A 15,233-nucleotide genomic window follows, 5' to 3' on the forward strand; every position below is an offset into this window, starting at 1 on the left:
CCTTGTCATTTTGGACTCACATTGATTTTTTGTATTTTCTTATTTAGAGATTGATTTTTGTATTCAAACTTCAGCCACTTCCTGACAAGTGATTACTGCCTTTTAAGAATGTCTTAAACAATCCTGAATAAAAGATTTTGAATAGTGAGACAATGTCTTCTTTCTGCTTAGCAGAGGACATTGGCATATCCTGTGAAAGGTACGAATCTTATTATGTACTGAAGTATTTTAATAAAACCCCAAAAATTACCAGCAATTCTCTAAAGAAGTCTATGAAGTCTGCTATAGCCAAAGAGCACACAAAACTGCCCAAATTGAGAATGTCACTTCATGCTATGGCTAGATTACATCGGTATTAAGCCAGTTCCCTTCTGAGTATCAGTCTGAAATGATGTAAAGCTCATAGAAGTTTGCTCTAAATTTTCTCAAGCTGGAAGAGCAGCAGGGACTCACATAGAAGCTAGGGAGCACCAGCTTGCAAGTGCACCTTGACCTACATCCCTTTTCCAAATCTGAGTGACGTCCTTGTTTCCCTTTCGCTAGTTCTCTGCTAGGTAAGGATCTATAGAAACAGGGATGTGGATATAGCCATCACTTGACCACAAATATTTCAGCATATTTTCAGTTCAACTGTTTTTACAGTAAACAGAAAAACAAGATTGCATAATACATAAACTGGAGCTTCTTAATGCCAGGCTCAGCAACACACTGTTCAGAAGCAAAGCATTTTTCATAGTAAAACACTATTGCACAGTGCCTGCTTATAGAATCACATAGTCCCTTTGGTGGGTAGTCCAGAGAGTATTATAAGGCCTACTTTCGCCAAAATCTGCTCAATCACTATATAATCATTTACTTGCTGTTTGCAAATGTTAATCCAGGGTCAAGGTAATGGCCCGCTGACACAACGCTTCAATTTATATAAAACCAAGCCCTTTTAGCATTCATTTATAACTTTGGTGGGCTACTCTGATTTAAAAGCAGACTACTGGCTTTATCAGAGCATGGGCAGAAGTGACATAACACTGCAGACAAAATGCTGCTTCTAGCTTCAGCTTTTTTTCTAACACTACTGCAGTGCTTGAATGCCCAAAACAAAACAAGCATTACACCTGCAGACTGTAATACCATTGAAACGGATGCAGGAGTGGCCCTGGATTTGGTGAACAAACATCGCAGAGATGGCTACGTTTTTGGTTTATTCCGTGTTGCTGATGCATATGAACTACATATTGTAAGTATCAATTCAAATGCTGATTTACGCAAGACTGATTTTAAAATAACGAGCCAGATCATTAAAAGCTTATGTTTATTGCTTTTAACAGAGCGATGTTGATGTAATTCAATGAATCAGCTCTGACTTACACTATCTGAGTATTCATTTGTACATGATGTGCACATAAGCTTGATTTTGAATGATGCTGAATGCCCTCTATTCTCTTGGCCAACAGGATGTTGGCGTAAGAGATGCTCTGAACAGCTTTATACAACACCAGAAATTAATCTGTCCTGTCTGTTGTCAGCTCTCAGGTGTTACATTCAAAATTTATTTTTGGAGGGTTTCTTTAATCTGTGAACATCTCACACTAATTAGATCAATGTATCCTGCAAGATAGGTATTTTATTATTATCTTAATTTTGGAGATAGCTGGATAACTTTAGGGAAGGGAAAAAAGCAGAGGAAGCCAAAGGGGATGAAAACGCCACTCTGCAAAACAGGGGAAGGGCTGAAAAGAGAATCCATATCAGTCATTTCCTATTTCCTTCCTATTTCTATTTCTGTTTCCCAGAAAGGATACATAAGCCTTTCTCAATGATTGCCTAATGCCAAAGCAAATCAAGAGCAGAAAAAGCAATAGAATAAAAAATTTCATTACCTAGTAGAAAAAGGAGACCAAGGACATGCAGATTTGCTAATGCACCCGGCTACCTTTTAGCTGCTTGGCTACGAAACTAGAATCCAGGCCCACACGCACTGTTTAAGAAGTGTATTACGCATCTCAGTATGGCAACTGAAAAAACACGCTAGTTTTGATGGAGCTGCTTAAGACTGCCTGCTAGGACAAGAAAAAGCTCAGAAAGTAACCCAAAGCCTGGATTCCTACAGGTCTTTGGGTATATTTCCAAAAAACCTGATGGATTATCTCGCTTTTCAAAGACAAGAATGTGGCAAGTGATACTATTGGGTTTTGCGTAACAGCCAAGTAGTTAAAGAGCTCATCTAGGAAGCAATCAGTCCTCTTCGGCATTAAGAGATTTAAACCCTCAAGTCTCCCATCCTTGATGAATGCTGCTGCCATGCAGCTATGGGTGTGCCACCTCTGTGAAGTGGAGCCATCGGGCAGCAAGACGTGCAAAATTCATTGGATGAATGAGAAAAAACGTATTTGTACCTAAAAAGAAAAACCTCAGTGTTTCTACCTTTTAAATAATTATTGCCTATAAAAACTATAGAACCATAACCTGGAATAAGGACCAGAACTGAGGATTCACACTTCCATGTGAATCTACCATGCTTATGTTTTGCTTTGTACTGTTAGTTAATTTTACTGTCTTTGCAGTCCAGGCCACAGCTTCAGTTATCACACAGAGTCTACAAGAACAGAAAAGACCCTTCTATCTATCTTAATGATAAAGAATTATCCCTGTAAGGTCTCTGTACCTTCTCAGACTCATAGCCACTAGCTGTGGTCTCTTGCATACTGATCACGTACACTATTGTGCAAGAAGTGATGCTGTCTCCACTGCCAAGATGACATTAAAAAGATAATATTAAAAAAAAAAGACCACAACATTCATTTTATTATCTCCATGCAATAGTGTGCATCAAGGCTGTCATATCAACCACCTTAGAAACTTAAGCAGAGCAATTCCTAGTAGCCAGATCTCTACTGGGTTTACATGGGAGTTCTAGAAGTGTAAGATACTCAAGTGTTCACACTAGAACAGTTTTGGGCTTGCGCAGTGCAAAACTCTGGTGTCCAAGACGCTTTTAAAACAACCAAGAAGGCACCATACAAGATGGGTTTTTTTCCAAGAGCTATCCACCAGATGAACACAAGAATTTTCTACTGCATATTTGGATGTAGACACTTAATTTCACCCAAGCTCTGCTTTAGGCTTTATTGAATCCAAATGCATCCTGCTGAAGAAAGTAAGTATTTGCCAGGGATGAAGCGGCTTCTTTAGTATTTCAAAAGTTTGAACGACAAAGTGAATGTGTTTAGTCACTTCAGTTTTAGAGGGCTCCTAGTGAATAGCACATTTTACAAAAGACTATCTTATCTATCTTACCTTCCCATTCAGTGCAATTCCATAAACACAAATCAGAAAAAAATAGTCTTTCTCTTCTCTGTCTGCATTTTACTAATATGTTGACTAGCAGCTTGCAATTATTGGGATTTCCAAAATAAAATAGAAATGCTAACTACTCCTAAGCAGAGAATAATCATGTGGTTAGCGGACAGGATGGGTGTCCAGGAAAACTATATTCTTTCCCTGATTCTGCCAGTGAACAACATGTGTCTTTGTGCAAATCACCTAGCCTCTATTTTAAAAATAGAGACAATGCTAAGACATACTTGTACTGCAAAACACTGGTGGACTCTCTCTAGTAAAAATACTACACTAGATTTCAGTAATTCTTTCTCAAGGTCTCATCTGTACAGAAACACTCTGAAAAGGGAATCTGAACGGATAAAATGTCATAAAACTGGAGGACACTTATTCACAGCAAAGGGCTTTGCATGATTTTATCTAAATGACAAAATAAAATGTCTGTGTTTATTCTGAATGTCCATACAAGAGTTGCATAAAGTTTTAATCATCCATTCTAAACGTAAACTGAGATTCATTTTCCTGCAGAAAAATACAAAATTGTTTCTGTGAGCTACAGATAATTTTTAACATCCCATCCCACTCCACTGGCAGCCAAATTCAAATTCTTACTCTCCATCCTATTTGTTCAGGAGACAGAACATACTAGAAGAATTTCAGAGCTAAGGCTCCTGACTTCTAGGGATTATTACAACTTTGTTGCATTACTCCCTGAATAAACTGAGCAGGAAGCAAAGTTCTGAAAGTATATCTGGTCACTAAGGTAATTTGAAATGGATATTGCCATATAACTGGCTGCCCAGACAACAGATTTCCTGATAGATCAATATGTTCTATGTGAAAATTAGGAAGAGAGAATGGCAACTTTTTAACACTGGCATTTTCCCTGCTTGATGGACGCCAGGTTAACAACAGATTCTTCTCACAGGTTCTCAACAAAAGGATAAGAGGCAACAGTGGTAAGACACAGCAAGGGAAATTCTGACTAGATTCAAGGACAAAAAAAAAATCATGGAGAAAATGGTTAAGTACTGGAACAGCCTAGAGAGGTTGTGGACCATCTGTCTTGGTGATACACAGAACTCAGTTGAATTTAACTTTGAAGTTACCTTTGCCTTGAGCAAGTGGCTGGACAACATGACCTCCAAAGGTCCCTTCCAGCCTAACCTCTTTCTATGCCTGTCAGCTCAGAAAAACCCTAATAAGGAACTGGGGAAGCTACATCAAAGATTAAACATATCTACTTAAAAAAAAAGGTTCTTTCAGACTGAACTGCTAGTATACAAACTCTTTTTTTACCTGCAATTCTCTTCCAGGGAAATTCATCACTCCTCTACTTAACTTTGGATGTACTGGAAACTGAATGCCCTGTATTATCCAGAAGAAACTGGGAGTCTTGTGAATACAGTGACACCTATTTCACGGCAAGTAATGGCACCCAGCCAGAATCATATGTCAATATTGCATTAACTTGCTCTTCATATGAACTGCCCAGGAATTTCTGGGTCACAAAATCTCTAAGCGAAGACTAGGTTTTAATACGGCTCACTATAAAACAAAATCTATAACAAAACCTATTCAATTCTAGAGTTGTTAAACATATGCTAAAAGTTTGCAAAACAGTTGAGAGCTCAAGTAAGTGCAGCTTTATTTAACTAGTTGTCTCAAACGAGCTATACTCTGCATTCCACTGCTGGCAGCAGTACTGATGTTTTAAGAATAATTTGCTGACAACTAAGGGGCAGTAGAAATTTTTTAAGCATGTTCCTAGTATATTACCCAGAAATACTAGTGTTATATTTTGTCTGTTTTCTGTCACAGCATTTGTGGTATGACAATGTGAAATATTGGTAGTGTCAGTACACATATGATGTGTAGCAATACTTGTCCTTTATTGTTACAGTCCAATGATGCAGTCTGGGATGAGAACTACCAGTCCAAAACTTTATTTAAATAGGAGAGTGGTGATACTGCCACACAGGACAAAGCAGGAAGGCCACGAGGAGAAAAAAGAAGACATTTGCTCTTTTTATTAAGATGGGGAAAAGGAATGGAAGAAAAGGTCCATCCACTTTCTGATACAGATTTATGTAACCTTGACTATCTCTGGCATCCTAAGTTCCCCTGCTAGCTAGTATTGTCTTACTGTAAATAAGTATTAGAATGACTGAGAAAGCTGGTTTAGTTTTCCAATGTCTACTCAGTTGTGCCAACTGAGAATTAAAATAAAGGCTCTTGTACAGATAGATCCCATTTTATCTGAACACAAATTTTGAGTGGTACCAGATCAAACATTTCATTAATGACCACATCTGTTATTCCTAGAAGTACTGTACACTAAAAGGAGGCATAATTTCTATGATCATCTACATCCAATTAAATCCAGTGAAAATAACATCATAATCGCATATTCTTTTTTCCTCTCAGGACTTTGGGCAATGTAAGATTATCACATACACAAGCCAGCTGCTGAAGAAACCTCAACTATATGGATTCAATTGTACATTAAGTCCAGGTAAAATAACCACTGTTGTAAGCCAATGCATACCTCAAACCAGTCCTAGCACCAAATATCAAGTCCGTGCACTACTAGTGTGTAGTAACCATAACAGATTCATTCATCTGCTTGCAATTCATATTTTAGATAATTCAAATGGAATGTTAAGAATGAGTAACAGAATTAAGGTTACCCTACTCTTCTAAAGCAGACTTTATCAATGTCAGATGATATCACCATTCTAGCCCACCAAAACACGATAATGAATATCAGAAAAAAAGTAAACTTGTAAAGAATGCCTGTTTGGGGTGGTAAGATTCTAAGGTGGAGCTAAAAGACTTATAAAAATATTCATTTTCACAAGTTTGATTTTTTTCATGTTACAGGACAAACCCATATTTGTGGAGTGACGGATAGATATTTCACTTTCAAGGAAACACTTGCATTTCAGTTTCTCATTATGAGTTCACATTAAAGGCACATGCACACTCCCAAGAGTATCAATACCCATGTAAATTCTCTGTTTTCACAGTCCCTCCTGATTTATTAGAGTGCAAAGACTGTCCTGTAAAAGTTGAAGTCTTAGAAATCACTGAGCAACACAGAAATATTGCTGCGAAGGCCCTGAAGAAATTCAACAGTGAGGGTAACCACACAAACTACTTCAATGTGGACAAAATTGAAAAGGTTTTAAAGATGGTAAGTGGCATTTTGTCCTAGAATTACTTATACATGACAGAATTTTGTGAGCAGCTCCAAAACCATGGGACCAGAACTCAGACCCGCCTAGGATCAGAACTACTGCTTGTCACCTCTCAGTGTAAATCATCTGCTTAAAACTGAAAGTTCTACTTCTGCAAAGACTTATTATCAACTTCAGTTTAGGCATGTGAAAGCAAGAGGATTTCTCATCTGCTAAAAACTATGGCAGCGTGATAGTATCCAAAATGTCAGAGCCTTCTTTGTGTGCATATTTTTATTTTGAATGCCTATTTACCTATCCTATCATAACATACAAGAGTGTATTTACTACTGACCAGAGTTCTTCAAGATGTACAGTCATGTGTATTGTCACAGTCATACATTTTGTCAATCAAAATCAGGTAATTTTTTACTCTTAGAACATTTAGCACATGGGTACCACACAAAGAGGAACACATTCAGCATCATTTTGGCTTTCTGCTGCAGAGCAAAGCAGCACTGTGAGAGCTCCGAAGGACAGGAGATAAATTTGCATCTGTGCTGTACCTATTGAGGAACTACTGGCTCTGACAAATAACTCCTCCATCTTTGAGTGATGTTGACGTGAAGACTTGTCCTTTGGGCGATTTGATGTATAACTCTCACATCACCACAATTTCTTGTTGGCAGATACTGGAGACCTTCACTTAAAGAGCACAGGATCATTCTGCCAACACATATGTCTGTTGAGGACATCTCTGTAATGAGGTCCCATGGCCCCTACCATAATACATGTTGATCTTGGAAACTGCCTAAATTTGCATGCCAATTTTGCAAACTGCATGCCAACCCAACCTCACCTCGCTGTGGCTTTTAATACTGCTTAGAAACCTTACAGTGTTCTACGCTGTAGTCCCATGCAGGACACATCCCTACTCCCATTTAGCCCATGGCTGGTTTTAGATTCACGTATTTCTCCCTAAATGCTTTGTCTTCACACTTCTCCGGCTTTGGCTACAGTGACAATTTAGATTGTACCACTGGATTTCAACAGAGTGCACAACACTTAGAAACTATGAATTATGATTAAAAACCCCCATAAAGTATGTCACCCACTTTTAACCAATTAGTGAAACTTGTGTGCACACACATGCTATGGACACCTCCAATACAGCCTTGAAATAAGCTACTACTACTGGCGGAAATTAAAATGAAACACCTTTTTATGGGTTCTAATAGGATCACAAAGGCTTTCTCCCATACTCTCATGGAGTAATGCCTTCTCTGCAAATAATGCCACTGACACAGAGAAAGCAACAATCTGTGAGAGCAACTGGCAGAATTTCACGCCAAATTAACATCAGCACTGTAGCACCATGCCCCCCACTGGAAAGGGAAGGTTGCCATCCAATAGATCTCTGTATTTTCACAGGGGCAGCAGTTCAATTTTGGGAGAAGACTCTAAGGACATTACTTCCTAAAAACACAGGCTGTAAAAGTAACAGGTTTTATAATATACACATGCTAGACAAAGAAATAAAGTGACCACTCCAGGAACTCATAAGGTGTGAGGCAAGTAAGGTAAAATTATCTAATCTATTTTCCTTACTGAATACAAACATTTCAACAGCACAGGTAGTGAAAGCATGAGGTAGACACAATTTTGACAACAATATAAGTAAGGCTGCTTTTAAAATTACAGGACTTTTTTTTTTTTTTTTTTTTTTTTTTTTAATACACCTAGTTACCACGTCTTGTTTGACCTCTTGCTTTCAGACTGCCTCCCGTGAAGGTCACATTTTAGGATTCTCTATAAAAGAGACCAACTGTTCCAAATCCACACAACGAGCAGATCAGGAATTGGAATGTGATTTTCTGGATGACTGGCACGCTGTAAGTAAATATCTCTTAGAATAAGAACTGATACAATGGGTGGCACCAGGAAGATCGTCCCACAATATTTCCAGGTGTTTCTTGTAAGCATGCACCCAAACTCAAAAATAAAGACCCAGCATGTCCAAGTCCAAATCCTAAATTTAGAGCTGCTCCTTTTTATTCTATAAGGAGCCAATCTGAACTCTCAAATCTAAATGTAGTTGGACTCTGGCATATTACAGACCTAGAGCTGAGCTTTTCAGCTTGGATCTGGCTTTCACATTCAAATTGCGGCCACTCCCTAGTAATCATTCATGCTATTTTCACAAAAGGTTTCACACTAATGTGAGCCATAGATCCTGAAAAAAACCCCACGTATGATGTCATCCCAGTGAGTCCAGGGTTACTTTTTGTTTTCTTCTGCTGCACTGGAATGGAGAGTGGAATAATTCAGGCTTGTCTACAGATTACTATGAAAGTATTCTCCTCACCCCACCTTCCTGTTACTATAACAGTCTACAACAAAAAAACAACTAAGCAAGATCATAACTTCAGAATAAATTATTCCCCAGAAATTAAATTGAAGGAAAGAAATAAAGATATGGAAAAAACCAAACATGTAGAACTTTTGTTTCATCTACATCTCTTTTCTTCTCTTGCTCTTTATACTCCAGAAGACTGGAGGCTGTGAATGAACTAGTAGCGGAGCCAAAAGTTCACTAGAATGAAGCACAAGCCAGATAGCTAGAGGTTTTCAATTCTGTTTTCAATGCTGCCACCACTAGTGGGTGGGTGTGTGTAAAATACTATTAACATCTGTAATCATTGATCATAATAGGCTAGTAATGGCCCAAACATATATCAAGATAAAGCATCCACTACAGAGAGCGTACACAGAACCCCTCACCCAAGTTCTGTGGTCTTTTACCTGAGCAAGTCCACACTCAATGACTGGACAGCAAGTGAAAGTCACAGCAAACAGGATGCTAAGGGAAGCAATGCTAAAAGATTATAACAAATTACTTTTCAAAATAAATACAGAAGAAAGATCTGTCTTGAGCTTTGTCTGAAACAGTACAGCTACACGGTGTCTGTTCTTTAGGACTTTGAGCAAAACTTCAGAATAGCCCAATCTGAACACATTTGACAAGCAAAGACAGAAAAAAAATGAATAAAGTTCAGTCACCCACAGGGTACTTGTTTTGGAGACATCAGTAGCTGATCAATTTCTTACAGACATCTTACAAGCAAGATGGAGAGTAGCAGCCCTCTCGATGCACATGGCAAAGCGGTCTTCACAGTCAAGAGCACTCAAAACCAGCATATATTTTAATCAGTATTCATCACTGGCAAGTATCAAAGGTCAGAAAGCTCAGGATCCAGCTAAGTTATGTAAAAATACTTAGGTATCAGAGGAACTAGCCTAACTTTTAAAATGGTGAACTTTCAGTAGCTTCTATTAACTCCATCACAAGAACTCAAATGTGCTTTTTTTTTTTTTTCTCTTTTCTTTTGCTTAGCTGGTGGGATTCTGCAAGGCAAGAATTATCAGCGATTCAGATGAACCTGACGGAACAGATATAAACTGTGAAATCTACCAGCCCTGGGTATGTACTCACTTACTGCAGTGTCTCTGGCTATATCCTCATGCAGGCTACAGCAACCTCACTTAGTCCAGTCTGACAGACGGTTCCAACAGTTGTTTAAGTCCCTTTATTATTGCCTGGGTGGGATGCAGCATGTCCGGACAGACTGGCTTTTGACTTCTAGGTCAATTCGAAGATGAATTAGTATTGAGCTGTCCCTACTACTCCTGCCAAGATGTCTTCTTTCAGTCCAGTCATACTCCTTAGTTACAGTGAGTAGAGATCAGCAAACAAGTTCAAAGGAATTTTAGAAAGCAAGAGGAGGGGAGAGGGTCTTTATCATATTTGGTATTCCAGTTTATATTACAACAGCTACTCCAGTGTGGGGTTTATTTTTTTTGATCCCTTACAAATTTTTCTCAGTTGGTTATATAATTTCGTTTTGTTATAGTGTAGTATTTCCAGATGATTTTCAGTAACTTGGCATTTTATCATCTACTCCTCCTTTTCTATCCTGAAAAAAAAACACAGGTTGTTTTTCCTTCCAGATCACTGGAACTGTAAATGCAAACCTGCTAATTCTCACCTCTCTCTCTTTTTCACCACTTTCTTCTGTTCTGTTAACATCTCACATAATACTTCCTCCCATGGTGTTTTTATATACAGCAGCATGACTACGGGCAAAGATGCAGATATTCAGCTCTGGGACAGTCACACAGACATCCCCATCCCCACCGTCATTTTGGTCACAAACATCGTCACAAACATCATCACAGGCACGGATGTCCACACTCTTCTCAATCCAGACCTGAAGACCCTGAGCATAACCATAGTTTCAATGAAGAACATGAAGACAGCCATGAAGAACCTCCTCCTCCCCCCCATGGTGGACCACATCACCACCTTCACCCACCACACCATTGTCCTCCACCTCCTCCTCATGGTGAACCACACCCTCCTCCCCAAGAGGAACTACAACATCACCCTTCTGCTTCTCCTCCCGATAATCCTCCTCTTGGTCCCCATCATGGACCACACTGCCCTCCCCCTCCTCACGGTCCACATCACCACCATCCTTGTCCCCCTTGTCAACCACACTGGCCTCCTCCCCCTCCTCATGGACCACACCACCACCATCCTCATCCCCATCATGGATTACACTGTCCTCCTCCCCCTCCTCATGGACCACATCACCACCATCCTCATCCCCATCATGGATCACACTGTCCTCCTCCTCATGGACCACATCACCACCATCCTCATCCCCATCATGGATCACACTGTCCTCCTCCCCCTCCTCATGGACCACATCACCACCCTCCTCCTCCTCTCCATAGTGAACCACATCCTCCTCCCCAAGAGGAATCACAACATCACCCTTCTGCTCCTCCTCCCCATGATGAACCACATCCTCCTCCTCCTTCCCAAGAGGAATTACATCATCACCCTTCTCCTCTTCCTCCCCATAATGAGCCACACAATCCTCCTCTTGGTCCCCATCATGGACCACACTGCCCTCCCCCTCCTCATGGTCCACATTACCACCATCCTTGTCCCCCTTGTCAACCACACTGGCCTCCTCCCCCTCCTCATGGACCACATCACCACCATCCTCATCCCCATCATGGATCACACTGTCCTCCTCCCCCTCCTCATGGACCACATCACCACCATCCTCATCCCCATCATGGATCACACTGTCCTCCTCCCCAAGAAGAACCACAACATCACCCTTCTGCTTCTCCTCCTCATGATGCACCACAGCCTCTTCTCCAAGAGGAACCATATCAGCCTCCTTCTTCTTCTCCTCCTCTCCATGATGAACCACATCCTCCTCCTCCTTCCCAAGAGGAATTACATCATCACCCTTCTCCTCCTCCTCCCCATAAAGAGCCACATAATCCTCCTCTTGGTCCCCATCATGGACCACACTGCCCTCCCCCTCCTCATGGTCCACATCACCACCATCCTTGTCCCCCTTGTCAACCACACTGGCCTCCTCATGGACCACATCACCACCATCCTCATCCCCATCATGGATCACACTGTCCTCCTCCTCCTCTCCATCATGGACCACATCACCCTCCTCCTCCACGACATCCTCCTCATCTCTGTCATCACTATCACAGACATCATTGCAACAAGACAAGCATATTGAGAAAGTACTTTCCATTCCAAATAGCAGGAGCTGTCTATCGCATTCCAGTTCTAAGTCAGTATGATTCTCTCACACCTCCTACTGCAAAATTTCCTGGGCTATCCCAAAGCATGCCTCACTCCTCCAGCACTGGTGAAGGTATTCCTTTCGCTGGCTCAAGTCTAAAGGAGATGCCAGAAGTTCCGGGTTTTCCAGATCACCCTATGCAATCAAAGTCATGCCCAGGAAACCCCAAACTTGTTCTTCCAAAAATTTTGCCATTATTTCCACATAATTCCATGGCAGAAAATTCTCCTACATGACTTCAGAGAAAGATGTTTCTGGCTTGAGAGTTGCAGGGCCAATGACAGTTGTACAATGAATGAAAACAGCATGTGGAGAAGGGGAAAAATGACACAACTTCTAGGGAGAAGTACTGAAAATAACGATTAAGACAAGTATTCCAACCTGCCTCTTGACGCCAGCTATCTCAGACTCCACTGTAACTGAAACAATCGAAATTCTGAGTCTCTCAAGTAATATGAACGGGTACAAATCTCCCCAGCAAACAATGTTCCTTTAGTTCTAACAAAAAGGAAAATTCCCCAATAGTGAAAACTACCATCTAAAATATTTCATTTTCTCATAATTCATAATTATAATATACTTTGCTGAGGAAATTTGACCACTTTCTATAAAGAATGATCCATGGCCCTACATTCACGCTTTATAAAGATTCAAAGAAAATAAAAATATGTAACCATACTTTTTTTCTTGACACCGTTGCCAAAGTTTTGTCTTTTTTTTGTTACTATGGATTTTTAGCCGCACAGTAAAACATCCACGAGGCATACTCTAGCATAAATTGACTGATGGTGGCTGGGTTACCACCATTACCTAGAAAAGGTCTGAGAACAGTTAATGACTTGTAGTGTAACACTGCAGGGTGGCCTGTGCAGGTACTTCGATTGCTACAGTTGCTGGTGGTGACATACCAGAAACATCGAGTTCAAGGACGGCCCTTTCCAAATAGTTCATAATTGCTCTCAGGGGAGGAGAAAAGCAGATGCATGTAGTAACTCTTTCATGTAAGTGTCATGAACCTTCCTCACTGGAAACTGAGTTGGAAGAAGCAGGAAGAAAGAATACTGGTGTCTCTTTACACTCTAGACCTCATCAAGGTAAAGTCCATTCAGACAGACCTGGGACACCAACGAGTTAGTTCAGAACAGTTATCTTATAAGCAAGAACATGGCATTAATCTCAAAAATTTAGTAATTTGGTCCTCAAAGTAGCTTTTTAATGGCTATAAATAAAGTATTTATATATAAATAAAGTATAAAACAATTAAAGTAAAATACAGTATGAGGGTTACATTGAAGAAAAAGAAACAAAATGGGGACAGCATGTTGTGTAACTAAGTGAAGGTTTTCTAATTTTTAAAAGTGTGTTATCATGTACAAATATGCTGGTTTTGGCTGGGATAGTTAATTTTCTTCACAGTAGCTAGTATGGAGCTATGTTTTGGATTTGTGCTGAAAACAGTATTGATAACATCACAGAATCACAGAATGTTAGGGGTTGGAAGGGACCTTGAAGGGATTATCTAGTCCAACCCCCCTGCCAGAGCAGGACCACCTAGAGTAGATCACACAGGATCATGTCCAGATGGGTTTTGAGTGTCTCCAGAGAAGGAGACTCCCCAACCTCTCTGGGCAGCCTGTTCCAGTGCTTTGTCACCCTCACAGTGAAAAAATTTTTCCTTATGTTAATCTGGAACCTCCTGTGCTCCACTTGCACTCATTACCCCTTGTCCTATCATTGGACATCACTGAGAAGAGCCCGGCTCCATCCTCCTGACACTCGCCCTTTACGTATTTATAAACTTTAATGAAATTACCAGTCTCCTCTTCTCTAAGCTAGAGACCCAGCTCCCTCCGCCTTTCATCACAAGGGAGATGTTCCACCCCCTTAACCATCTCTGTGGCTCTGCGCTGGACTCTTTCAAGCACTTCCCTGTCCTTCTTGAACTGAGGGGCTCAGAACTGGACACGCTATTCCAGATGGGGTCTCACCAGGGCAGAGTAGAGGGGGGAGAAGAACCTCTCTCGACCTCCTGACCACACCCCTTCTAATACACCTCAGGATGCCATTGGCCTTCTTGGCCACTAGGGCACATCGCTGGCTCACGGTCATCCTGCTGTCCACCAGGTCCCTTCCCCCTACGCTACTCTCCAACAGCTCAGTCCCCAACCTATACTGGTACATGGGGCTGTTCTTTCCCAGATGCAAGACAATACACTCGCCCTGGTTGTATTTCATTAATTTCTCCCCACCCAGCTCTCCAGCCTGTCCAGGTCTCGCTGGATGGCAGCACAGCCTTCTGGTGTGTCAGCCAGTCCTCCCAGTTTTGTGTCATCAGCAAACTTGCTGACAGTGCACTCTGTTCCCTCATCCAGGTCATTGATGTATACATTGAATAGTACTGGTCCCAGTACTGACTCCAAAGGGACTCCACTAGATACAGGCCTCCAACTAGACTCTGTCCCATTGACAACAACTCTCTGACTTCATTCCTTCAACATGGGGACGTTTTCATTATGGGGACGTTTTCATTATTGCTGAGCAATGCTTACCCAGAGTCAAGGCCTTTTCTACTCCTCACAGCACTCCACCAGCGCGGAGGCTTCAAGTACACAAGAGGTTGGGAGGGGACACAGCCGGGACAACTGACCTCAACTGACCAAAGGGTTATTCCATACCGTATGACGTCACGCTCAGCATATAAAGCTGGGGCAAGAAGAAGGACAACACATTTGGAGTGATGGTGTTTGTTTTTCAAAGTAATCATTACGCGTGACGGAGCCCTGCTCTCCTGGAGATGGCTGCACACCTGCCTGCTGATGGGAAGTGGTGAATGAATTCCTCATTTTGTTTTGCTTTGCTTGCGTGTGCAGCTTTTGCTTTACTTATTAAACTGTCTATATCTTAATCCACGAGTTTTCTCACTTTTACTCTTCCGATTCTCCCCATCCCACCAGAGGTGAGTGAGAGAGCAGCTGTGTGGTGCTTAGCTGCCAGGTGGGGTTAAACCACAACAAATAACCTTATTTCTTGCATA

At 41.1% G+C, this 15,233-nt stretch overlaps 1 protein-coding gene across 1 annotated transcript; it reads left to right on the plus strand.

Moving 5' to 3' along the window:
- Nucleotides 1-1,036: 1,036 nt before the first annotated feature.
- On the plus strand, nucleotides 1,037-12,435 carry HRG (histidine rich glycoprotein). The gene is made up of 10 exons (XM_086468607.1): nucleotides 1,037-1,234; nucleotides 4,653-4,760; nucleotides 5,764-5,851; nucleotides 6,366-6,532; nucleotides 8,291-8,407; nucleotides 9,910-9,996; nucleotides 10,642-10,894; nucleotides 11,255-11,512; nucleotides 11,576-11,651; nucleotides 11,886-12,435. Exons 1-10 carry the CDS (start codon nucleotides 1,037-1,039, stop codon nucleotides 12,433-12,435), a joined length of 1,902 nt encoding a protein of 633 aa, XP_086324733.1.
- Nucleotides 12,436-15,233: the final 2,798 nt, after the last annotated feature.

Source organism: Leptosomus discolor, chromosome 7 (genome assembly GCF_034619465.1).
Source record: "Leptosomus discolor isolate bLepDis1 chromosome 7, bLepDis1.hap2, whole genome shotgun sequence".
NCBI lineage: Eukaryota > Metazoa > Chordata > Aves > Leptosomiformes > Leptosomidae > Leptosomus > Leptosomus discolor.

What these genes read in the sequence shown, in the direction of transcription:
- HRG (XM_086468607.1), top strand. Translation starts at nt 1,037, where the DNA reads ATGCTGCTTCTAGCTTCAGCTTTTTTTCTAACACTACTGCAGTGCTTG. An exon ending in TTCTGGATGACTGGCACGCT is followed by an intron (nt 8,408 to 9,909) that starts GTAAGTAAATAT and finishes TCTTTTGCTTAG; the next exon opens with CTGGTGGGATTCTGCAAGGC. An exon ending in CCACCTTCACCCACCACACC is followed by an intron (nt 10,895 to 11,254) that starts ATTGTCCTCCAC and finishes ATCATGGATCAC; the next exon opens with ACTGTCCTCCTCCCCCTCCT.